Below are 23,900 nucleotides of genomic sequence, written 5' to 3' on the forward strand. Positions count from 1 at the left end.
GTGTATGCAGCCCCTCCCTGGTGTAGACCACCCACCTCCCTCTGGACGATGATTTTGCAGTCAGCTCCTCAAGTCCCAGAACTCCATGGCCCAGAGCCAGACCCTGGCTGACCGCAGGCCCAAGTCAGCATTTGAAATGACCACATGTAACCCTATTGGCTGCTCAGCTCACCAGGGTGCTTTCCAGATGATACCCTGCAACAGGGTCACGTCAGATCACGGAAATGTGTGCTTCCACACTCCCTGCGTCGTGACACCGCAGTCCCTATGTGGACAGCAGGGTGCTGTTCATATTTCCAATGCCGTGTTTCAAATTTGATCACTGCAAAATAGTGCTATGACATCGTATATCCAGCATAAGAAAGTTGCTGTTTTTTCCAGGTTTTTAGTTTCCGCGAGACTGCTCCCCCTGCTGTTTAAGTTTTGAGTGCAACTTGTCTGAACGGAGGCATTTTGCTGATGTTGAGTAGCTAGTTTGGAAAGCACTCAGATGGCAGGAATTTACAGTACAGCCTGCTGCATGGGTGGTGCCAGCAAATCCCTCTGCTGACAAGCTGCCCCAGCCCGAGGTCTCTCCAGTCAGTAGAAGAGAGCTGGTCTTATGGTAGCAAGCCTGACTTGTCCCCTTAGCAAGCAAGGTCCGCCCTGGTTGCCTATGAATGGGAGACTCCATGTGTGAGGACCGTCAGATATTACCCTCCGGGGATGGAGCCACTCTGGGAAGAGCATCTAGGTTCCAAGTTCCCTCCCTGGCAGCTTCTCCAAGAGAAGGCTGAGAGAGACTCCTGCCTGCAACCTTGGAGAAGCTGCTGCCAGTCTGTGAAGACAATACTGAGCTAGATAGACCAAGGGTCTGACTCGGTATATGGCAGCTTCCCATGTTGCTGTCTTTCCATGCATGACTCCCAGGTGGACCTGGCATAGCCCCTAGCACAGAGCCAGGCTACACCGATGTTAAGCAGAAGCAGATCTCCCGTGGAGGGCATAAGCCATCAAGACAAACCGGCTGGCACTTGAGCTGTACATTTATTTACATTCGGTCCAGAGTGGGGGCCTCTCTCTGGAGGAAACACAGCCACCTTCTGGGAAAGCTGGCGGGGGTGTGTGTGTGTGCATCTGGGGGGATGGCGGTGGTGGGCGGTGGCAGTGTCAATCATTGCTCAGCCAGGCATGGCAGATGGAGGTCAGCTGCAGTGGCTGCTTATCGTTCGGGTGATGCTTTGCTTGGGACACACGGCGTGAAACCCCCCCCCCCAAGCGGTTACGCAAGGCTTCAAAATGAGAGGAGCAGAGGATATGTGCAGGAAGAGAGCTGCGGCTGTTGTGGCTAATTCGGTCTGGAACACTGAGGTAAGCTCTGGGCCAGGATACAATCCACACTGCTTGGCCAAAGGGAAAAGCCTGTTCTGACCCGGGCACCCAATTAAAATGGAGAGATGTCTAACCACACACACACACACCCCAAATGATCATTTCCCACTAAGCAACCTCGGTTGTGCTCAGTTGTCATCACAGAAAAGGGGGTCAGAAATCTCCTCTCTTCATTTGCTTTCTAGGGCATCTGGCAGTGGACTTGGACCCCAAGAGACCTGGACTTCAGGGGTTCACAAGCATCAGGCCTCCAGGTTTTAGGGGACTACAGCTCCTCCCATCCAGACTGGGTGGAAAGCTAGCCTTGTGGTAGCACGCATGGATTGCCCCCTTTGCTAAGCAGGCCTGCTTTGGTTCATGTTTGGATGGGTGATGTCCTATGAGCAGCACTGTCTGCTTAAGAGATGCCCTGGAAGGGGGGGGGGCGGTCTGCAGCTCCATGGGAGAGTGTCTGCTTGGCATGCAGAAGGTCCCAGGTTCAGTCCCTGGCAGCGTCTCCAAGTAGGGCTGAGGAAGGCCCTCCTCTGCCTGAGATGTTGCACTAGAGCTGCTGCCAGTCAGTGTAGACAGCGCTGACCTAGATGGACCAATAGCCTGACTCGGTATACAGCTTCCTATGCTCCTCTGATGGATGATGGGGGTTGTAGTCCAACATCATCTGTGGGCCCAAGGCTGAGAAGCCCAGCTGCACTCAAATCCCTTCTCCTTCATACACTCTCTTGGGCAAGTTCCAGGGTGAATGAGAGATGATTGGGAGGGTGTGTGGCTGCCGCTGAAAGCCTGCATCTCCTCCTCCTCCTCCTCCCTCACTAACATTTAGGGAGGACACTATAAGGCTCAGGATGTGATGGGAAACAGGCTGCACTCTGTGTTACCAGGGAAGCAGGGGGCGGCGGCTGCGGGTGGCCTTCCAAAGCATCCTTCCGTCGCCTGGGTCTGCCCTCAGCCTCAGTCGGCCATCAGTAAAATGGGCTCCATAATCACCCACCTCGTATGGGTGCCGAAAAGACGTACGAGATCAGGAACTCTGAAAGACTTTGCCCACGGAGTATAAACGGCCACACGCCTGCTGCGCCCACCCCGCAAACCCAACCCTGTTTGGCCTCGGCTCTGAGACACGGGACCATCCGGGGTCATGAACCGAGCAGGGACAGCGGGGAGTGGTGGTGGTGCTGGGGGGGGGTGTTCCAGGCGCAAGAGGCTCTGCGCAAGAAGCGGGGCCTTTGCCTCCAGCTCCGAGGAGGCCGGCTTCTTGGGACTGACCTGGGGCGAGCGGAGGAGGACTCCCCCACACAGGCGGCAGTTCCTGCCTGTTGGTGGCCAGCTCTGAAGCAACCCTTTCAGATGGGCGAGGAGGAGGGAGGAGGAGGAGGGACGCAGATGGTCTGCATTAGGCCGGCTGGCTTTGCTCTGTGCTCTAGGAGGGCTGGATGCAGGCTGCTGCCCCCCCCCCGCCGCGCCCTTCCTTTCCCCATCCAGACCGCCCCCCCCCCGCCTCTTTCTCGCAGCTCAGAAGGGCAAAGAGGTGAGCAGCACACCGAGGCCCACACAAAGCAGGCTTCTTTCTCCACGGGCTGCCCATCTGGGGACACGCCTGGAGGGGGGCTGGGCGCTTGCTTCCTGCCCCCCCCCCGCCGCCAGCCCGCCCAGAGCTCACAGGAACTCCAGCGTGGAGGGCTGCTGCCGATCTGGGAAGAGGCGGCTTCCTGCTCAGCTTCCCCCAGCCGCCCCATCCTGCCTGGATGCCGAGGCCTGTTGCTGGGCACCTTTGGGTTCAGTGTGTGTGTGTGTGTGTGTGTGTGTGTGTGTGTGTGTGCGTGCGGTGATGGTCTGGGGAGCTGCTTGCGTGGGCAGGATCCCTGGCATCAGGCGAGTGGCACACACGTGACTTGGAAAGGCCGGCGGAGGGCGCAGCGTCAGCTCGCCGGAGAGGGGGGCTTGGCTCTCACAGGGCTGCAGGGTGCGGGCGGGGCGGGGTGGGATTTTAGTCCCCCCCCCGCCCTTGCCTCCTTGCTGCCATTGAAAGCAGAGTGATGGGCGGGGCGGGGGAGGGGGGGTCTGGGGAGTGACCAGCCCACCGCGGTCTGCTTCCTGAGTCCGACACAGCCCCAAGTCTGGGCAGCAGCTAAAACTTGCCAAGGCCCTCTCCAGGCTCAGAGGCAGGGTGCCTCTGACCGGGACGCAGGGGAGCAAGAGCAGGAGAGGGGGCATGCCCTCCTCCTCGGCTCTGGGCTGTGGGCTCCCCCGTGGCATCGGGTGGTGGTGGGCCACTGTGTGGAAGGGGAGGCTGGACTAGACGGGCCTCCTGGGGCCTGATCCAGCAGCGGGGCTGTCCCGATGCAAATCTCACAAGGCCCATCGCAAAGCAGCCTTGAAGCCTCGAAGCCGCTTCCCCGAGGAAGGGGAGGGGAGCTTGCTCAGCCCACCAAAGACGATAAAACCTGGACTGCAAAGTTTGGCAACTGTTTTCTCAAGACGGGGGGTGGGGGGGGGCGGGGGGAGCACACATCCCCGTGGCACACGCGGCTGGAACAGCAGAATGGAGCGGAGATCTGGGATCCCTGCGGGGAGAGCGCGCCGTGGCAGCGAAGGGATCCCAGCTGGGGCCAGGCGGGTCCCAGAGGGAGAGGCAGCACAGCCGAGTCACAGGAGCGCCCCAGCCCAGTCCCCATCCACACGAGGCCAAACCAGGGCACAGCGAGGAGGGGAGAGAGGACCGAGAAGTCAGCCTCGGTTCGGGCAGACAGACCCCTTCCCAGCAGCAAACCCTCGGAGGACCTGTGCCTGGTGAGGTATTTGACATCCGTGGAAGCAGGCTCGAGCGGGGAGCGGGAGTCCAGGAGAGCAGCACAGGCGGGGAATGAGGCTCAGGTCAGCAGATATCGTGGGGCGTTGCAGAGGGACAAGAGGCCTGCTGCTGCTGCTGCTGCTACAGGGAAGGGAGCACGGTTCCTCATACACATGGAGGACGGAGCCTGCCTGGGGAAGTCCTGAGCCTGCTGCTCCCACCAGATCTGCCTCCGGGAAGCAGCAAAGGTCCTCCTGTTCCCCACGGTGGGCCCCATTCCTCTTGTCTAGGCAGTCCCCAGGATGTGGGGCACTGAACACAGCACAGTTCAAGCTTCCCATCAGAGGGTTCCCCCCTTTCGTCGCTCCCGGGTTGCTCAAATTCCATCCAGTTCCGGCCCCCACGCTCAGACCCCCAGTGCAGTCAGGGACCCCGCGCTGGTGATCTTCTTGAATCTGTTAGCAGCACAAACGCCAATGAAGTTTTTCTGTTCAATTAAAAGAAAAACAGTAATAAGAGAAGCATCCTAAGGCTAGAAAGTTCACATTATAAGCAGGGCTATGTAGTTGACTTGCACTGCAGAATTCTGCTTGTCCTCAAATCAAAATTCTGCATCGGGAAAAGCAGAATTCTACAAAGGCAAGTCAACTACATTGTAATCAGACCAGTTTGGTTTTAGCTTGCTTTGCAGAATGTATTCCTCTCCAGGAAGTTTTTCACATGGGACTTTTAAAGCCCTTTAACTGGCATCTTCTCCAGAATGGAGGGGATATATCTACATATCGGCCAGATTTACTCCGAACCCGAAGTCCCAGCGAGTTATTGGGGAGAACGTCACACACAATTCGGGTTTTTCAGTGCACGTTGGAGTGTAGCCCGATGTATATCCGGGGTAAAAAAATCCACTCTTTGCACCAGGTTTTGGGGACAACTTCGAGTTCGCAGTAAAGCCTCCCAGTAATCTCTCGGTGAAGCCTGCTGGGGGTAAACGCCCCAGGGGAAGAATAAAGCAAGAGCTATCCAGGCACTGGGAGACCTGCTCTGCCTCCTGCTGTATTCCAACATTTCACATGGGAAAGCTCAGCTCCATGATCTTAGGGGCAAGAAGCGCCATGCTTCATGGGAAAGAGCTGAGATGCTCTGGGTGTGCCAAATAACAATGACCACCTCGTGCATTTCTGAAAGGCGGCTGACGACGTGTAGAACACAAAGAGCCCTAGTTGGAGGGTTGGAGGAGGGACATGCTGTCAATGTTTCTGTAACTCTCGGGTGTGTTGTGCTTCACGCTTCTGCACTCCCACTAGGTCCCAGCCCTCTGGAACCTCAGCGCCATCTTGGAAGGCATGCATGGAAGGGCTGGGAAATGTAGTCCTTCCAGCACTTTCTTCCTAGAATTGGGAAATCACTAGAAGGACTGCATTTCCCAGCACTCTCTGGGGGCGCCTTCCAAGGTAGTGCTGGGGTTTGTCAGGGCTCTGATTCTCTTAAGGCACCCCCTCCCCAGCACTGGAAAAAGCACAATACAGTATGGTCAGGGAGGTGGGCAGGAGGAGGTTTCTTGCCCAAGTGGCCCCTGCTTGGAAAATAGGGATGGCCACTGGGATAAGACAGGGTAAATGTGAACCTTGATTTCTTTTTCCTTTTTCCAAGGTAGCCAACCTGCCTAGGGGCATAGCAAGGTTGGAGTGGGCCCAGAGACAAGATTTTAAAATGGACCCCCTCACTGAAGCTCAGCTCATGAAGTAAAGAAATCTTAAATGAGGCTGAATAGTGCTAACAAAAAACATAGTAAAATGTGTCTGTCTATCTATCTATCTCCTATGTGCCACAATAGAACATCATCCTGAATTATTTTCTAAAAGGTTTTGTAAATTGTGGACAATGCATTTAATGGTACTGGAGAAAGATGTGCTGTTCTGGTAGCTCCAGGTCTTAACACCCACATCAGTTTCGGAGGATGAATACAACTGAAGGAAGCCCAGGTGGGTGCGCGGCTGGGGGAGTCAGTCATGTGACTTGCCTCTGGGGCCCCCCCGAGGCAGTGGGCCCCCAGACAACTGTCTCCCCTTGCCCCGTTATAGTTACGCCCCTGAACCTGCCCAAATCATGGTAGGTAGGAGGAAGAAGATGGAGTCCTGATTCAGTCTGCTGGCTTGCCAGAAAGTCATGTGCATGACAAAGCCAGGAGGAAATGGGGGATTCCTTAGCACGGCAGCCATCGTGGGCTCAGCCATCGTGGGCTCTCCTGGAATACGATGCCTCTCTTCGTCCTAAGCATGCATCTACGTTTCTTGCTGCTGAGGTCTAGATTGATCAGGAGGTGCAAGAAGGCGCAGCAAGGTAGCCCATGGAACCATGCAACTGGAAGGGGGCAATAGGTCATCCAAGCCGGCCTCTCCCCTCCGACACACTCAGATTTTCTGGTTCAGGCCAACACTGAGGACCACTAACAGGGAGCCGGTGCACCTCCGAAAGCCCCCTGCAGATCAAAGAGCTTTGGAAGGACTCACACAAGCAAGCCAAGCCACGTCGAAGGTAGAGCTGCCATGTCCCCCGGAATTCTGGGTTTCCCCCGGATTTTAAGCATCTCACCCAGATTGCTTAGCCCACTCAGATTCGCCCAGATTTCAGATTTCATTTTTAAAAAAAATTTAAATAAAGCTAAGCTCAGTTATGGAGAAAAACATGCAGTCACAAGTCTGCTCAAATATTATTTTCATGCCAATTTACATAATATGCAAATTAGGCACCGGGATTGGGAAAGCGAGGACATGGCAACCCTAGTTGAAGGCCAAGGCTTCTACTCTCAGCGCCCGCCCACCCCACTTCTTCCCAGCCCCACGGCCGTCTGTTCCCTTCCATTATTACCTTCCAGCGCCTGCGCATGACATATTTCCGGAGCAGGACTTGGGATTTCAGGCGCCGGTTGACGCGTTTGGCCTTGTCTGCCAGGTTGTTGAGCCACGGGTGCTGGAGGCATTGCGCTGCGCTCATCCGCCCGCTGTGGGGAAGGTGGGGAGAGAGGCAGGTTATGATGAAGGGGGCTGTTTTGCAGAGCCCCTCCTGCCCTCCTGGCTTGGAGACCTCCATCCATGGCTTCCCTTCCAAGCCAGTGTTTCAGACTAGTCTCCATTTAAATCTCTGCCCTCCCGTCCCGGTTCTACGCAGCAGCTGAAAAGCTAAGCGGTGGTCTGGCCTGCAAAGCCCCTGGTTCGAGTCTCTCGTGTGCCCTGAGCTCTCTAGGCGGGCGGCCCCAGGCAAGCGGCTGCATTTCTGGTCATTCTACTGACCTCCTTCAGAGAGCGCTTGTTAGGATGGTGAAGGTGACGCATGTGGATAAAGCACAGTACTGGCTCCGTTTCAGAGACCCATGGCCACGGAATCATCACAGGTTAGAGTTGGATGGGACCCTGGAGGTCTTCTAGTCCACCCCATCCCCCCTCCTCAGTACAGGAGACTGTTTTAGCTTTCCGGCCAGATGACTGCCCAGCCTCTGTCTGAAAACCTCCAGAGAAGGAGACCCTACTCCTGCAGGAAGCAGACTGCTCCGAGGTCAAACAGCCTGTACTGTTAGGAAACCCCTCCTTGGCCTTCCTTTCTCCAGGCTAAACCTGCCCCCAACTGGGCTGCTCCCCACCCCCATGCCCAGCTAAGTGAGGGGGCACTAAGTTCCTTTGGGTGGGGAATTGAAATGGTCATTTGCAAATTTCCTTGCAAATTTGCCTTACAAACTTTCTTGTACTAAACTAGATTACATATATTATATTACATATATAATATATTAAAGGTAAAGTTGTGCCATTGAGTCGGTGTCGACTCCTGGCTCCCACAGAGCCCTGTGGTTGTCTTTGGGAGAATACAGGAGGGGTTTCCCATGGCCTCTTCCCACGCAGTATGAGATGATGCCTTTCAGCATCTTCCTAGATCGCTGCTGCCTGATATAGGTGCTTCCTGTAGTCTGGGAAACATACCAGTGGGGATTCGAACCAGCAGCCTCTGGCTTGCTGGTCAAGTCATTTCCTCGCTGCGCCATTAGGTGGCTTATATCATATATTACATATATATTAATATATTGCATATATTAAATAAGTTCCTCAGTGGCTTTTCTACAAATGATGGGCACGACCCAGGCAAGGTTATGCACATTTAGGCCCTGCTGCTTTCAGTGGTAGACCACGGTGGGGCCATTGCGACATCCCGGCTTCAGCCGCACAGCTGCAAGCAGCACCCTCTAGAATCCTGCCGGGCAGGGCTGGCCCCTGCCGAAGAACATCGTCCTCAAGGAAATGCCGGCTGCGAAGAGCTGCCCGGCACCCCTCACCCCATCACGCCCATGTTCCCTCTGTCCCTGGGTGTAATAGTGGCTCATCTTAAGGAGCCAGGGGTGTGTGTGTGTGTGTGCCAAAAGCAGTTCCTCTCTCTTCTGGCCCGCCTGAGCCACACTCTCCGCAGGCTGGCTATTCATCAGGTAGAGCTGCATGGTTAACTGCACAGCTCTACCTGACGAACAGCCAGCCTGCTGGCAATGTGGTTCTCAGGCAGGGTGAGAGAGAGAGGAGAAACCTTTGGCGCCCCCCACCCCCCCTTTGGCTCCGTAAGATGAGCGGCTACTGCCTGGGTAACCTGCATCCAGATCACAAATCCCTGGATAGAGCATCTGTGAGGATCAAGATATAGTCAGCCCCATTCACACATTATGTTCAGTGTACACAGTAATATCAGTTCCTTGTGTCTGAGGGGGGCCTGTACCCAGGATCAGCCAACATTATGTACAAACCATGTTTTAAAGCGAATATATGTACTGTTATTCACACACAAATGTGTACATGTGTACTGACAGCTGTATGCACACACAGCATGCTTAATGTCGGAATAGGGCAACTGAGTTTCTCTAAATTTTCCAGGTTTTAAAAAGTGCTAAGAACAACAATTGTTTTAATGCCCCTCTAATTTCCCAGAAACGGCTTCTCTACTGAGAGTGGGAACAGGTTCACTCCTCCTCCTAAATCTTCTGTACTGATTCTGCAACCTCTTTGCGGCTGGAAGACTACAGAGAGGGTGGGGCATCTGAGTGTCAATCTGACCTCTGGGTCACCTGGAGTTAATCACTTCCTACTGTTACTATGAATATTTATATGCTGCTTTTTGACAAAAGTTAGAAACCAAAAGCGGTTTACATAGAGGAATGCATAATAAATAAATAGGATGCATCCCTGTCCCTAAAGGGATCACAGTCTAGAAACATAAGACAGCCACTGGAGGGATGCTGTGCTGGGGATGGAGAGGGCCAGTTGCTCTCCCCCTGCTCAATAAAGAGAATCACCACTTTGGAAAGGGGCCTCTTTGCTCAGTTAGCAGGGAACCTTCCTCCCGAGAAAAGGGTGGCATGTTCTTAGTTCCTCAGGATGAGGTCCAGACCTTTTGTTCTTGATAATCAAGTTGGAGACGAAGTCTCTGGCTTCCTCAGAGATGCCCTCAAAGGCCTCGTCATCAAAATACCAGCTGGCCGCCAGGACGTTGTTGAGTGTTTCCGTGTCGTTGTCTCCCAAAAAAGGGGAGAGCCCACTCAGCCTGCAAGAGATAGGAGGGAGTCAGAGTGGAGAGGGGATGAGAAGGGTAATTTTAGCTCATTTGTCACTGAAAAGCCTCCCGAGACAAAGCCCTGTCTCCTTGGCAAAACCAAGTCATGCCAGCAGCCCAACTGCTCAAGAAACCCATGTGGTTGCTTAAGAACACTGCCCTTGAACATGGGGGCTCCATTCTCGACTCACAGCCATTGACAGACCTCTCTGCTCCAACACTACCTCTGCTCTCCCCGCTTTTGGGGAGGCAACATTATTAAGTCCCATGAAAGAGCTCACACAGTCTGAGAGATGAGCCCCTGGGTCTCCTGCATGTTAGATATTATGTTTGAATGGTTTTGTGAATCTGCAAGTTAGGTTTCCCTCTGTACTGAAGTAAGTTGCATCTGCTACCTTTACTTCGTGTGTTTGTTGCTCAGTTAAAATGCTTTGTTAAGAGCTCTGGAGTTATTCTGTATGGCTGCCACACAAGATCTTACACTGGATAAGGAGAGGAGGATCGCCTTGCTGGATTCGGCCAAGGACCCTTCTCCTCCAGAGGCTTCTTTCCACCACACACCCCTTCCTGGAAGCTCACAAGCAGGCTAGGGGTCTGTCGGCTCCCTGGCCTTTGCTCCCAGGATCCAGAGCAGAGAGCAATTTTGGAGATATGCTGCTGCTGAACATGGAGGCTCCATCCAGCTCCCATAGCTAATAGTCACAGAGCTGCCATCTTTCCTTCCCTTTCTTAATCCTTTTCTGGAAGCCGTCTAAGCCGGGGTGCTTGGAAAGAGCCCCACACTTGGCCTTGAGTCCAGGAGGTGGCTCCAGCCACCAAGGCTCTCCGTTCCAAAGCGAGAGGGGCCGAGGCACGCGGCTGCAAGCCGGTCACCAACCCACCCCCCGGACAGGCGTGAAGCCCGCATGGCGCCTCGCGAGACAAGGGGCCTGGGTGGGTCTCCTCAAGTGCCCCACAGATGCCCTGGGGCTGCTCACTCACAGCATGTACGTGATCACCCCCAGGCTCCACATGTCCGTCGTGTAGGAGACCTGCTCATAGCTGACCACCTCGGGCGACAGGAACTCGGGAGTGCCAAAGTTGACCTTCAGCTTCTCTCGGGGGTTGAACCTGGGAGGGTGAGAAGAAAGAGCGGCCATCGGCATGGGCACGGGGGGTGGGGGGCATGAGACCCAAGGTCGTAGGGCAACGGAGGCCAGGTGCCAAATACTGCTGCACCCCACCTGCCTCAGTTGGGGGCCAGCCCCCTTTCAGAACTGATACTTGCTCGCTTTGGAAGTGGCATGGGGAGCGGGGAGGAGAGGAGCTTGCCTGCAGCTACCTGGTGCTTCTTAGGAACAGAGGAAGCTGCCATATACTGAGTCAGACCCTTGGTCCATCTAGCTCAGTATTGTCTTCACACACTGGCAGCGGTTTCTCCCAGGTTGCAGGCAGGAAGCTCTCTCAGCCCTCTCTTGGAGATGCTGCTGCCAGGGAGGGAACCTGGAATCTAGATGTTCTTCCCAGAGTGGCTCCATCCTCTGAGGGGAAGATCTTACAGTGCTGCTCACAGATCGTCTCCCATCCATATGCAACCAGGGTGGACCCTGCTTAGCTAAGGGGACTAGTCATGCTTGCTACCACAGGACTAGCTCTCCTCTCCTTCTTGCAAGGAGAGGTGCTCTTTGCAAAGTTTGCCAGGTCCTGATGGATCCCCAGGGGCTTCTACACACAGCAGCAGGCTTCACGGACAGGGCTTTTACCCCGAATCTCCTTCAGAAGAGAGTGGGTGCATTCACACACCAGCCAAACCTACCCCGAAAATGCCTAAGCAATTACAGCACTGCTGTAGAAATTGCCATAGCATGATAAGAGGGATACTCTCTTTAGAAATGCAGATATAGCTCTTTAGTAAACTTGTCGCCCCCCCCCACACTCATTGGCTAGAAGGAAAAGAAGGAGGCATGCCATGTGAACTTGCGTCAAAAGCAAACCCAAGAGCAGAAGGGAGGGGCTGCTTCCCTCCATGCCGTGAGTGTGATTCGAAGTGGCTTCACTCAACATTTACCCTGTAGCATGAAGCCATGTGCGGATAACTCCCAGGTAAATCTCCGGGGTAAATGTTGAGCAAAGCCACTTCATATTACACTCGCAGTACGACTCACAGGGTTGCCATATTCTGGCTTTCCAAATCTGGGTGCCTAATTTGCATATTATGTAAGTTGGCTTTAAGATAATTTCTGAAAAGAAGAGTAACTGCACGCTTTGCTCCACAACTCCGTTTCTACAAGGCTCCGCTAGAGCTTAGCTTTCTCCTTCTCCTTCTTTTTTTAAATGAAAGTTGAAATCCTGGCGAATCTGGGTGGGCTAAGCTATCTGGGTGAGATGCTTAAAATCCAGGTGAAACCCGGAATTCTGGGGTGTGTGGCGACTCTAAGCAGGAGAGAATCAGCCCCTCCCCTCTGCTCTCATTTTTGCTTTTGGTGCAGGTTCACATTGCATGCCTCTGTGTTTTCCTTCCAGCCAAATGAGGGGTGGGGAGCTCCTTGGGTAGGAACACCATGTTGCCTTCAAAACCTCCTGGCCTAGACTGCGAGCATTTGTATACGCGAGCAGATTTCTTCCTTTCCCCCCAACACATGTGTGGTGTTTTAACCAGCGAAAACCTTAAGCAAGCAGACTAATATTGTTCAAAAAAGCCAACTTGAGCCAACACAGAGGTTTTACTTTTGTAACTAGAACATAAAGAGTTTGCTTCCTGCAGCTAGGCAAGCCAGCTCGATTGCATTTCTAAAGAGCTATATCTGCATTCCTAAAGACTAGAGTGTTTCCCTCTTACCATGCTAATGATTCTACATCAGTGCCTTTCCCTATTTGCTCAGGGGATGGGTGGGGGGGGCGGTGTTTCAGAAAAACTTGCTTAAAACCAGCATTTTAAAACCCCCGAAATACATTGAGATAAGCTAGAATTCGGAAGACAAAGCCCGATTTGTGTGTGGAGTGCTTCCAAGGATCTCAAAGGGACTTCAGGGTACCTTTGGCCAGTGTGTGACCACACACACTGAGCAAGTCACGCCTATGGAATGCAAAAGCAGAGCTGCCTAGCAGCCTTGCCTCCGGCCCTCAGGCAAAGAGATGAAAACCCAGGTTTCAGGCTTTTTGCTCTTTGAAAGTTTGTGGAGGGGAGAGATCTGGGAGGAGGATTTGCCCTTTTGCAGAAAATGAGCATTTCTTTGCATGCCATCCAAGCTGGGATGGGGCTGCAAAAGCAGAGGCCAGGCGATGCTGCAAGAGGCCTGCCACATGCTGGGGAATTGTGTGTGTGTGTGTGCTTGCCGCGTTGGGGTCCTGGCTGATGGCTAACAGGTTGTCTAATCCACAAATCAATTAAACAGAAGTGTGTGTGGACATCAGCAGAGCCAGATGACAGAGGGTGCTTTAATGACTAGACCCTACCCTAGGGGGAAAGGGAGGCGTGGCGTCCTGCCTCCTCTAAGAAGAAGCCATTGGGCACAAGGAAAACACAGAAAAGAAAACTCACAGTAGAGAGGGGAGGGGCTGCTTCCCTAATGCTGTGAGTTTCATTCAAAGTGACCTCCCTCATTGGAGAGCTGGAAGCCTCTCTAAGGAGAGGAGAGCTGGTCTTGTGGCAGCAAGCAGGACTTGTCCCCTTAGCTAAGCAGGGTCTGCCCTGGTTGCATATGAAAGGGAGACTTGATGTGTGAGCACTGCAAGATATTCCCCCTCAGGGGATGGAGCTGCTCTGGGAAGATCAGAAGAAGGTTCCAAGTTCCCTCCCTGGCAGCATCTCCAAGTTCAGGCTGAGAGAGATTCCTGCCTGCAACCTTGGAGAAGCCGCTGCTGCCAGTCTGTGTAGGCAGTACTGAGCTAGATGGACCAAGGGTCTGACTCAGTATGTGGCAGCTCCCTATGTTCCCGGTGTGTGAAAGCTCCAGGAGCTGCTCCTGTGCCAATGGCAGCAGCTCTCCTTAATGTGGGGGCGGGGTGGGATGGAACAGTTGCCATGGGGCTGCCGGGATCCAGAGGCCGCTCTGCCTCATCTGGCACCCCCCTGGCTCACGAGGACAGCCGCTGTTGATGCCGAGTGGGTCCCGGGTGGGGCATTACCTCCGGGCAAGTCCAAAATCAATGATCTTCACCATGTGGCCCGTGGCAGTCACACACAGGATGTTCTCTGGCTGCAGGGAGAAAGAAAGAAAGAAAGAAAAAGAAAGAGAGAAAGAAAGAAAGAAAGAAAGAAAGCACCTTCTGGTTAGGGCCTGAGGAAGGGGCTGCCAAGGGGCCGTCTGGGGAGGAGTCCTCTTGACCGGAGAGAGGGTGACCCCTCTGGGATGGAGATGTCAGGGGCTGCTGGGTCTGGCTGGGGGCTGTGCTGGGGGGCCTCAGCCTGGCCGTTCCCCACAGGGGTCAGTCAGTCGCCCTCTCAGCTCTGGAAGGTTCACAGCCCAGTGGTTCAAGCTGGTTCCCAGTCCCTTGGCTGGCTGGCCCCCAGTTGCATGAGCAGCCCCGAGGAGAAGAGATGGCCATTCCCCACGTGGCGGCGTCAGCAGCGGCAGGCCTCTCGCCATGGGCAGCCCAGGCCGGGCAGCCCAGCTCAGTGTCTCTCCCTGTGGTGACCCTCCTTTCTCTTTCGCTTGAGACAGAGCCCCTTTGGAAGGGGGGGGGGCGCTCCTCATTCCTTCTTGCTATGCCAACTGCTCTGAGGGTTTTTCCTTTTTCTTGGAAGGCAGCATATAGATAGATATTCTCAATAGATGAATAAAGCATCTCTCCCTCTGAAACAAGGAACGGGGAGGGGGGTTGTACACCTCCCCCCCCCACCCCAAGCCCCTGTCCACTTTGCTTCCCTGTCCTGGTTGCAAACATTCTCTCTCTCTCTGGAGTTGGAGTCTATGCCCGAGAGTTGGGGAGGAAGGAGAGCTGGAGGAGGGCTGCAGTTTTCGCTCCCCAGCAGGCCTTCCTGGAGGCAGGGGCCCCCCTCCGCATTTTGCCCAGGTGACTGCCCATGGCTTTGCCCCAACGGGCCCCCCCTCCCCAGGCCCGCCTCCCTGGCATGGCCCTCCCTCCCTCCCTGGGGGCCGCTTTGTACCTTGAGGTCCAAGTGCAGGACCCCCATGTGGTGCATGAAGAGGATCCCGTCACAGATCTGGCGCACGAAGACCATGCAGTCCACCTCGGTCAGGTGGTAATCCTCATCAATGATGCGCTCGAAGAGCTCGCCGCCCTCCACGCTGCACACAGAGGAGACCCCGCTTGAGGGAAGTGGGCAAGGCTGCATTCCCTGCCGGCTGGCTGGGGGACCCTAAGCCCGTCTTTGGCCTCTCCACCTTGACCTTCCACTCTCCTTCTTGCTTCTCTCTCCACCCCCCAGCCGCCGGCCGCCTTTGGGTTTCTCTAGCCTGCTGAGTCTTCCACAACTTCATCTCTTCCATCGCATCCCTTTGCTACCTGCCTGACGCAGGGAAAAGAGCATGCTGCTACCTGGTTAAGGTGTGTGATCCTAAAAGGCACACAGTTCTGTCTCTCTCCCATGCTGTTTCCTGCCCTGCCTCCAAAGAGCTCAGGGCAAGAGCGACGGCTCATCCAAACAAGCCGGGGGGCGGGATGCAGCTGCCTCTGGTTCCTGGTAGCTCAGTTGTGCCTGTTTCACCCATCCTATCCCACATTAGCAGGATCCGTGCTGCCTGTAGGCCGACCATTCATCAGGTAGAGCCGTGCCCATACTGCTCTACCTGATGAATGGCCACCCTGCAGGCAGCACAGCTCTTAATAACACAGGGCAGGATGGGGAAGACAGGAGCAATCGGGCTGCCAGAAACCAGAGGCAGCTGTGTCTCATTCAGCACTCCCCAGCTTGTTCAGATGAGCTGCTGCCGGCAGCTTGTGTAGGGTTATCCTCACAACAGCCCTGTGAGGCAGACTGGGTGGGGGTGGGGGGACGAGTGAGAGCGCAGAGCTGATCCAAGGTGACCATCAAGCTACATCATCAAGTGAGGTGGGCGGATGTCTCATGGTGTAAGTCTGACGCACGGGCTCAGGCCCCATCCTGACGCTTCCACCACTTTGATTAGTTTCTTCATTTGGTCCAATTTGTGTGGCTTCTCTTAACCATGGGGAGTGGCCAAGGGTTACGCACAACAAGCTCCCTTGCCTTTGGCCACTAAATATCCTGCTCAGACCCCTCTCGGGCTCCTGAGATTCCATTCGGCATCATCCACACACTTCCAACCCTGTCTCCACAGTCTCAAGGAACAGAAACATGCTTTGCAAGCAGAGATTGATTCCCATGAGACCAAACCCTGCTGGCATCCTGCACTGGCACAGCACCCTCTCCAGCTCAGTGGTCCTAAGCTCCCTCCCATGGACAGTGGCACAAAGCTGGGTGTCTGGGGGAGGAAGGAGGGAGGTGCCCATGCCCACTCCCTCCCACCCCATTCCTGGCCACTCACAACTCCATGAACAGCATGAGCTCCCTGGGTGTCTCAATGGCGTCATAGAGCTGGATGAGGTGTCTGTGGTTGAGCTGGTTCATCACATCAATCTCCACCTCGGCCATCTCCTGTGGGGTAAAGACTCTGTGTCATGTGGGGAGGGCACTGGCTAAGCCAAGGGCTTCCCAGGCTGCCCTCAGGTGGAGCTCAGTCATATGTGGAAGAGGATGTGACATTTCACTAAATTCCCCTTCATCCTTTGAGAGTGTGATGCCCAGAAAGAAGCTGGATGAAAGGTTTTTTTCTGGGGCTCCTTACCAGTCCATTCTTACCGAACATCTTCATGGTGTTTGAGGAGAGCTGGCCTTGTGGTAGCAAGCATGAATTGTCCCCTTTGCTAAGCAGGGTCTGCCCTGGTTTACAATTGAATGGGGGACTAGATGTGTGAGCACTGTAAGGATTCCCCTTAGGGCAGGCCTGCTCAACCTTGCCTCCCCCCCAGCTGCTTTTGGACTACAACTCCCATAATCCTCAGCTACAATGGCTAATAGCCAGGGTTTATGGGCGTTGTGGGCCACCATCTGCAAGAGGGCCGAAGTTGAGCAGGCCTGCCTTAGAGGATGGGGCTGCACTGGGAAAAGCACCTGCCTGCTTGCATGCAGAAGGTTCCAAGTTCCCTCCCTGGCAGCGTCTCCAAGAGAGGGCTGGGAGAGACTCCTGCCTGCAACCTTGGAGAAGCCGCTGCCAGTCCGTGCAGACATTACTGAGCTAGATGGACCAAGGGTCTGACTCGGTAGAAGGCAGCTTCCTATGTCCCTAGTGCAGGGTATGAGACATGCTCCAAGCAACCATTTTAGGAAGAGAGCAAGCCTAACCCTTCCCTCTCCCGTCTCCCATCAGTGTGACCATGTTGCCAACGCCTTGAATTCTTGTGCAAGCTTCCTGTGACCTTCCACAGCAGCATCAAGCCTCCGGTCCTCATTCTCCTCCTCCTAGCTACCTCTCCTTCCTCCTCTCTCCTCCTTCCCATCCTTCATCCGCTCTGCACAATTCCACCTCCGTCACCCCCTGCCCTGGGTCTCCTTTGCCCCCTCCTGGCTCCACAGTTTCTGAGGTGCTGCTCCCTATGCAGAGACCGGCCGTAACTCAGCCACAGAGAGCAGAGGAGTTGCATGCAGAGATCCCAGGCAGGCTCACGCCCCAGGTGAAAGCGGGAGGACGAGGAAACAAGACTGCTGAGACACTTGAGGGATGGACCAAGAGCCAGCAGACAGCTTGCTTTGTCCGCCCCAGCCCTCCCTTTCTTTTCCTGAGAGAGAGAGAGAGAGCATGCTGTAAGGACAGTTCCTGCTTGGAAAAAAGTTCAGGAGCTGTGGCCAAACCCATATGAACGGCCCCGGCTTGATGCTGAACGATGCATGACATTTTTCATTTCCTTATAGTTGCGTGTTGACTCTCTCATACTAAGCCATCGGATCTTGCAGCACTTCCTCCTGTGCTACAGCTTGAAGCCGGTCCAGAAACCACCACCACCACCACCGCGCTGAGTTTAGACCCACCACCGTGAAGGACAACTTGTGCAGCCACACTGAAACGAGCCCTGCTCAGGGGATGCCCCTGGCGACGACATACCCTGTCCTTTGTTCCTTGCTTCTTAATAATCTTCACCGCAAGCTTGAGGCCCGTCTCCTTCACCGTACATGTACGGACTTCTCCAAACTTCCCCCTGTGGTGAGAAAAGGAGAAGCACACACAGAGTTGGCACTGCATCAAGAGTTCCTTCAGATTCCTCCTGACAGCCCGTCTTTTCCATGTGGCTTTCAGCTGTGCCCCTTAATCTGGCAACAGCTCAGCCTAACAAGCTGGGGGGAGACGCAAAATGAAATGCAACCGCCACTCGTACCTGGCAGCCTGATCACGCCTGTTTCTCCCATCCCACCCCGCCCTGCCTTGCATTAGCTGCCGGCAGGCTAGCCATTCGTCAGGTAGAGCTGTGCAGGCCACCTGATGAATGGCCAGCCTACAGGCAGTGCAGCTCACTCAGTGTGGGGTGGGAGAAACAGGCGCGATCGGGCTGCAGGGAACCACAGACAGCTGCAACTTGTTTGGCACCCCCTGGCTTGTTAGATTGAGCCGCGGCTGCCTTTAACCTTATTCCCAAATGTAACCCACTTTTAATATCTGTGTGACTGCAGTTCCCTGCATTCATCCCTCCCTATACTCGTCTCTCCCGTCACTGTTTCCCACCCCGCTTGTCTGTTTTAGATCGCAAGTCCTTTGAGGGCAGGGACCTATGCTTATCTGTGAAGCTCTACAAGATGATATAATGAAAACAAGCTATTATTATTTCTTCTTTACACAGTCAGACAGGTGTTATTGACTGGTTTGCTTTATCCAGACATCGAGTCCTTCCCAAGGACCTGGGATGGCTGAATTTTATCATCAATATTGTTGTTACTATTATAGATATCATCACAGAATATAGGATGTTCCCAGTAAAGTTGCTTTTTGTAATTGGTTGATGGTGATGTCTGTGGCCCCGATGGTGTTGAGGTGCTCTTCAAGGTCTTTTGGAACTGCACCCAGGGCACCAATTACCACTGCGATTATTTTGGTCTTCTTCTGCCACAGCCTTTCAATTTCAATTTGTAGATCTTTGTATTTGGTGATTTTTTCTATTTCTTTTTCTTCTGTTCTTCTATCCCCTGGTTTTGCTATGTCGATTATTTTGACTTGTTTTTCTTTCTTCTCGACTACAGTTATATCCGGTGTATTGTGTGGCAGATGTTTGTCTGTTTGTAGTCGGAAGTCCTATAATATTTTTGCATCTTCATTTTCTACAACCTTTTCAATTTTATGGTCCCACCAATTTTTGGCTACAGGTAGCTTGTATTTTTTGCAGATGTTCCAGTGTATCATCCCTGCTACCTTGTCATGCCTTTGTTTGTAGTCAGTCTGTGTGATCTTTCTACAACAGCTGATTAGGTGGTCCACTGTTTCATCTGCTTCTTTACAAAGGCGGCACTTGCTGTTTGTTGTTGACTTTTCGACTTTTGCTCTTATTGCATTTGTTCTTAGTGCCTGTTCTTGTGCAGCCAGTATTAAACCTTCTGTTTCTTTCTTCAAGTTACTATTTTTTATTATTATTTATTATTATTATTATTATTATTATTATTATTATTATTATTATTATTAACAAATCTCCATAAGCATGGTGTTGGGGGGGGAGTAAGCAACTGGATGTGGAAGGCAAAGGCTAGAAGATACCGCCCCCCCCACACACACACACTTCTTACCCTCCTAGCATTTCTTTGGTGTTGATGCTGTAGGTGTCTTTGAAGTCCCCAGTTCTCATCTGGACGATGCGGTGAGTGAAAGGTGCTGGTGGGGGCGGAGTGTCATCTGGAAGAGAGAGAGGAGGAGGGAAAGGGTTGGGCTACCCTCACGGCTGCTGCTGAGGGACCCAAGCAGTGTTCCCGCTAACAGAGATTCCCAGATGTGGTTGACTACAACTCCCAGAACCCCTAGCTGCAATGGCTTTTGCTTGGGGATTCGGGGAGTTGTAGTCAGCAACATTTGGGAATCCCTGTTAGAGGGAACCCTGGACCCAAGTGGTGGGCAGCTTGCAGGAGCATCTCCAAGACATGTTCAGAGGGTGACACCCACTGGCGGAAATGTGGAAGTGCAGTTGCACACCACCGTGAGGGCCGGTACCTTGCCTGCTGGCAACCAGGTTTTTGATCTGGTCAGGACGGTGCTAGTAGTAGTCCCCACTGATAACAGGGGCTGGAGAGGACCAGCGGGAGACTGCTTGTGCTGAGGGAGGAGAGATCTTCAGGTGGGTCTCACGATCAGTGCTTTTGCCCGCTCTCCCTGCAGACGATCCTGGCGGGTGCCCTGGGCAGCCGGATCAGCCGCCCACATGATTGCCGGCTCCGTGATGGAGGAAGTGGGGGCTGGGGAGCTCGGGGGCCACGCAGCACGCAGGGCACACTGGGGAGACCCCTGGAGCCAGGAGGCGGCTTTTCACCTCCCCTCCGGGGGTCTCCTCATGGAACATAGGAACATAGGAAACTGCCATATACTGAGTCAAGGGCGCCCCCTGCCCGCCCACCTGCCTCCGCAGCCCCTGCCACCCACGACCCTCGCCACGGAGCCAGAGAGGGGCTGAGCTGGCACAGCCTGATGACCTCACTGAGCTCGCAGGGCGCAGCCTGGTGATGTCACCGAGCCACAAGGCCAGGAGCAGCCTCTTCTAGCCGGGATCGGGCAGCTCCGCCATGGCTTGGGGAGCAATGGGGGGGCAGGAGGGGCAAGTGGCCCCCAGACACTCGCCCTCCCGTCTCCATAGTGGCTACGCCTCTGCTGGGGTCCCCAGGTGTTGTTGGATCACAACTCCCATCATCCCCAGCCACACCGGTCTTTGGCTATTGCGACTGCTGACAATGGGGAGGCTGGGGGGGGGGCGGCCTTCCTTGGGCTGCTTCCTAAGCCAGGGCCAAGCAGGGAGACTCATCATGGGCTCTCTGGCCTCTTTAATGAGGAGGAAAAAGCAGCTGGGACTCAGGTCAGGACCCTGACACTGGGTGGCAGGGAGGGCGGGGGGGGAGGATTAACCATTTCCCTTCCACGCTGAAGTAAATTATTATTATTTGATTATCATGATTATTTATTTATTTGTTTGGTTGGTTGGTTGGTTGGTTGGTTGGTTGGCTGGTTGGTTTCTATGCCACCCTTCCAAAAAATGGCTCAGGGCGGTTGATATCACCAGGACCCCCAACACTGCTCTAACCCTGCTAGAGAATGCGTGTGCATACCTAGGTTTTTCCAGTGGGGTGAACAGCAGTCGAGGCCGGGTACAACTTACATAGGGGAAACAATATGGGGGGGGGGGAGGATCAAACTCCCCTTTCCAGCACCACAGTCCCAACCTGAATTGGGGGGTGGGGAGGCCCAGCTGCTTTTTACCAGCTGCTTTAGAAAGATGGGTGCCCTGAGAGTTGGTAGGAGAGCAGGTCTGGTGGTAGCAAGCAGGACTTGTCCCCTTAGCTAAGCAGGGTCTGCCCTGGCTGCATATGAAAGGGAGACTAGAAGTGAGCTCTTTAAGATATTCCCCTCAGGGGATGGAGCCACGCTAGAAGGTTTCAAGTTCCCTCCCTGGCAGCATCTCCAAGATAGGACAAGATATATCTATATCTATATCTATATCTATATCTTTATAGGACAAGATTTTTTTTATTGAACCAACGAACTACCAAAGCATACAGTACGTTGCCAAGAGAGGGCGGAGAGAGATTCCTGCCTGCAACCTTGGAGAAGCCGCTGCCATTCTGGGTAGACAATGCTGAGCTAGATGGATCTTCTGACCTGCATCCCCCCACATTTCCTGTCTGGCTTCCGGGAGTTCATTGCCCACGGCTCACGTGGCCCCAGACTTTTAATAAAGGATAAGAACACCAACATGTATGCCAGTGCCAGCTAGAAATCTCCAAGTGATTTCGTATCTCACCCTTGCACAGGGAAATTGCCACCACTGCCCAGCCCCCTGGGCACCACCTCCCAGGTCACCTCGAGAGAGTGCACTCCACATCCCGTGCCTGCCCCTTCCTCCCAGCGCTCCCCACACACCCCTACCTGCCCCAGCCCCCTTGGCTTCCCAGCCTGGCTTTGCACACATCCCTCCCTCCCTCCCTCCCTCCCTCCTCCCCTCCCTCTGGCATAACAAGGTCACCCAGTGGCAAGACATGCTGTCCCATCCATCACAGCTGGTGGAGAGATCACAACAACTCCTGATGCACCACTCTCTGGGTCCATGCCTGGCCTGCCAGCGATCACGTGGAGCGGGGGGGGGTCTTCTTCACTCTAGATGCTGGCGCAGGAGAAGGCAAGGCATGCCAGAGACAGGGCAGAGTGCAGGGTCCCATCCCGTCCCCCCCCGGCAGGACCAGGGCTGCTTGCCCTGGAATCTCTCGGCCCTGGGCTCAGCACAATCAGAGCCAAATGTTCAGGGGATCCTTCAAGGGGGCAGAGACCAGCAACCAGAGACCCAAGGGCCAAATACAGGCTGAGACAGATGTGTGACAGAAAGAGGCTCCCAGGGCTGTGAACAGGCTGGGGAGGAGGTGTGTGTGTGTGTGTGTGTGTGAGAGAGAGAGAGAGAGAGAGAGATTGAGAGAAGCATAACAGTAAATGCAAGGCCTATAAGCTATAGGCACTGCCCCTGAGTAAGAGAGCTGGTGTGGTGGTAGCAAGCATGACTTGTCCCCTTAGCTAGGCAGGGTCCGCCCTGGTTGCATACAAAAGGGAGACTAGAAGTGTTTGCACTGGAAGAGATTCCCCTCAGGGGATGAAGCCGCTCTGGGAAGAGCAGAAAGTTTCAAGTTCCCTCCCTGGCAGCATCTCCAAGATAGGGCTGAGAGAGATTCCTGCCTGCAACCTTGGAGAAGCGGCTGCCAGTCCGTGAAGATAATACTGAGCTAGATAGACCAATGGTCTGACTCGGTATATGGCAGCCTCCCATGTTGCTGTCTTTCCATGCATGACTCCCAGGTGGACCTGGCATAGCCCCTAGCACAGAGCCAGGCTACACCGATGTTAAGCAGAAGCAGATCTCCCGTGGAGGGCATAAGCCATCAAGACAAACCGGCTGGCACTTGAGCTGTACATTTATTTACATTCGGTCCAGAGTGGGGGCCTCTCTCTGGAGGAAACACAGCCACCTTCTGGGAACGCTGGCGGCGAGGGGGGGGTGCATCTGGGGACCAGTGGTCTGACTCAGTAGGAGGCAGCCCCCTGTGTTCCTGAGGGCAAGAAGCAGCCATGCAGCCCAAGGAGGTTGTGGCACCACGACGGGGCACTTTCTGCCCGAGGAACAGCGGGTGGCACTTGCTGGGGTGGGACCCTGGGGTTAGGCAAGCGAGAACCGCTTGATACAAACTCCCCCCTTGGCACAGGGAACTCATTTGTGGCTGCCCCCTCCTGCTGAAGGCCTGCCCCAGCCTTGGCAGCCCCCTTGGACTCAGGCAAGTGGCTGGGGTGGGGGTGAGGGTGGGGGTGGGGTGGGGTGGGGAGCAGTGGCAGGCAGCACCGCCAGCCCGCCAGCTTTCTATTTGTGGCTGTGCTGCAGTCCTGCTGACATGAAGAAGAAGAGATAGCCAAGCGCTTTCGCAAGGCTTTGAGCCTCGTCCAGGGCTCTGTCCAGATTAACCCTGACCACCGAGTCACAACGGAGCTGCAACCCCCCCCCGTGTGCTTCCGCACTGCCCGTGTTGTGACACCGCAGCCCCCCTATGCTGTCAGCAGGGGGCCGTCCCCATTTCGGACGCCTTATTTCTGGATTTTACTGCTGCAATTTAGTGCTAGGACGTTGTATATCTGTTGCCAAAAAACAAACACACACACAAAAAACAGTAGCTGCCTTTTCCCTTGTAGATTCTGGGGACTGTTTTCAATGCGACCCTGCCAAGCTGAAGCATTTTGCCACCCACTGTTGTAGCGAGTAATCTGGAAAGTGCCCTGGCCAGCCTTTTTCTGGGGCTCCTGGAGATGCCGGGCGGGCCACCTTGGCTCGCCTGCTGTTCTGTTGCGATAGGGCTCACTGGCAGCTGCAGGCAACAACCGCTGCAGAGCCCAAGGGGTGCCTACCCTGTTCCAGGGACTAAAAAGAGGCCGTCCACACAGCCCTTGGCTGCCCCTCAGGAGGGCTGGCGGGGGGGGGGAGGCAGGAGCTT

At 54.4% G+C, this 23,900-nt stretch overlaps 1 protein-coding gene across 6 annotated transcripts in view; it reads right to left on the bottom strand.

Moving 5' to 3' along the window:
* Positions 1-1,007: 1,007 nt before the first annotated feature.
* Positions 1,008-23,900, bottom strand: part of MYLK2 (myosin light chain kinase 2) — a 37,770-nt gene continuing 14,877 nt past the window's right edge. For all 6 annotated transcript variants that reach the window (XM_053248813.1, XM_053248814.1, XM_053248816.1 and 3 more), the window contains 9 exons: positions 19,467-19,572; positions 17,803-17,896; positions 16,189-16,298; positions 14,829-14,970; positions 13,847-13,917; positions 10,721-10,849; positions 9,578-9,730; positions 7,028-7,160; positions 1,008-4,646 (listed from right to left, as the gene is read on the bottom strand). In XM_053248813.1, coding sequence (XP_053104788.1) covers positions 4,566-4,646; positions 7,028-7,160; positions 9,578-9,730; positions 10,721-10,849; positions 13,847-13,917; positions 14,829-14,970; positions 16,189-16,298; positions 17,803-17,896; positions 19,467-19,572 — 1,019 coding nt within the window. In that variant the 3' untranslated portion in view covers positions 1,008-4,565. The remainder of the gene's footprint in view (positions 4,647-7,027; positions 7,161-9,577; positions 9,731-10,720; positions 10,850-13,846; positions 13,918-14,828; positions 14,971-16,188; positions 16,299-17,802; positions 17,897-19,466; positions 19,573-23,900) is intronic.

Source organism: Hemicordylus capensis, chromosome 4 (assembly GCF_027244095.1).
Source record: "Hemicordylus capensis ecotype Gifberg chromosome 4, rHemCap1.1.pri, whole genome shotgun sequence".
Classification (NCBI taxonomy): Eukaryota; Metazoa; Chordata; class Lepidosauria; order Squamata; family Cordylidae; genus Hemicordylus; species Hemicordylus capensis.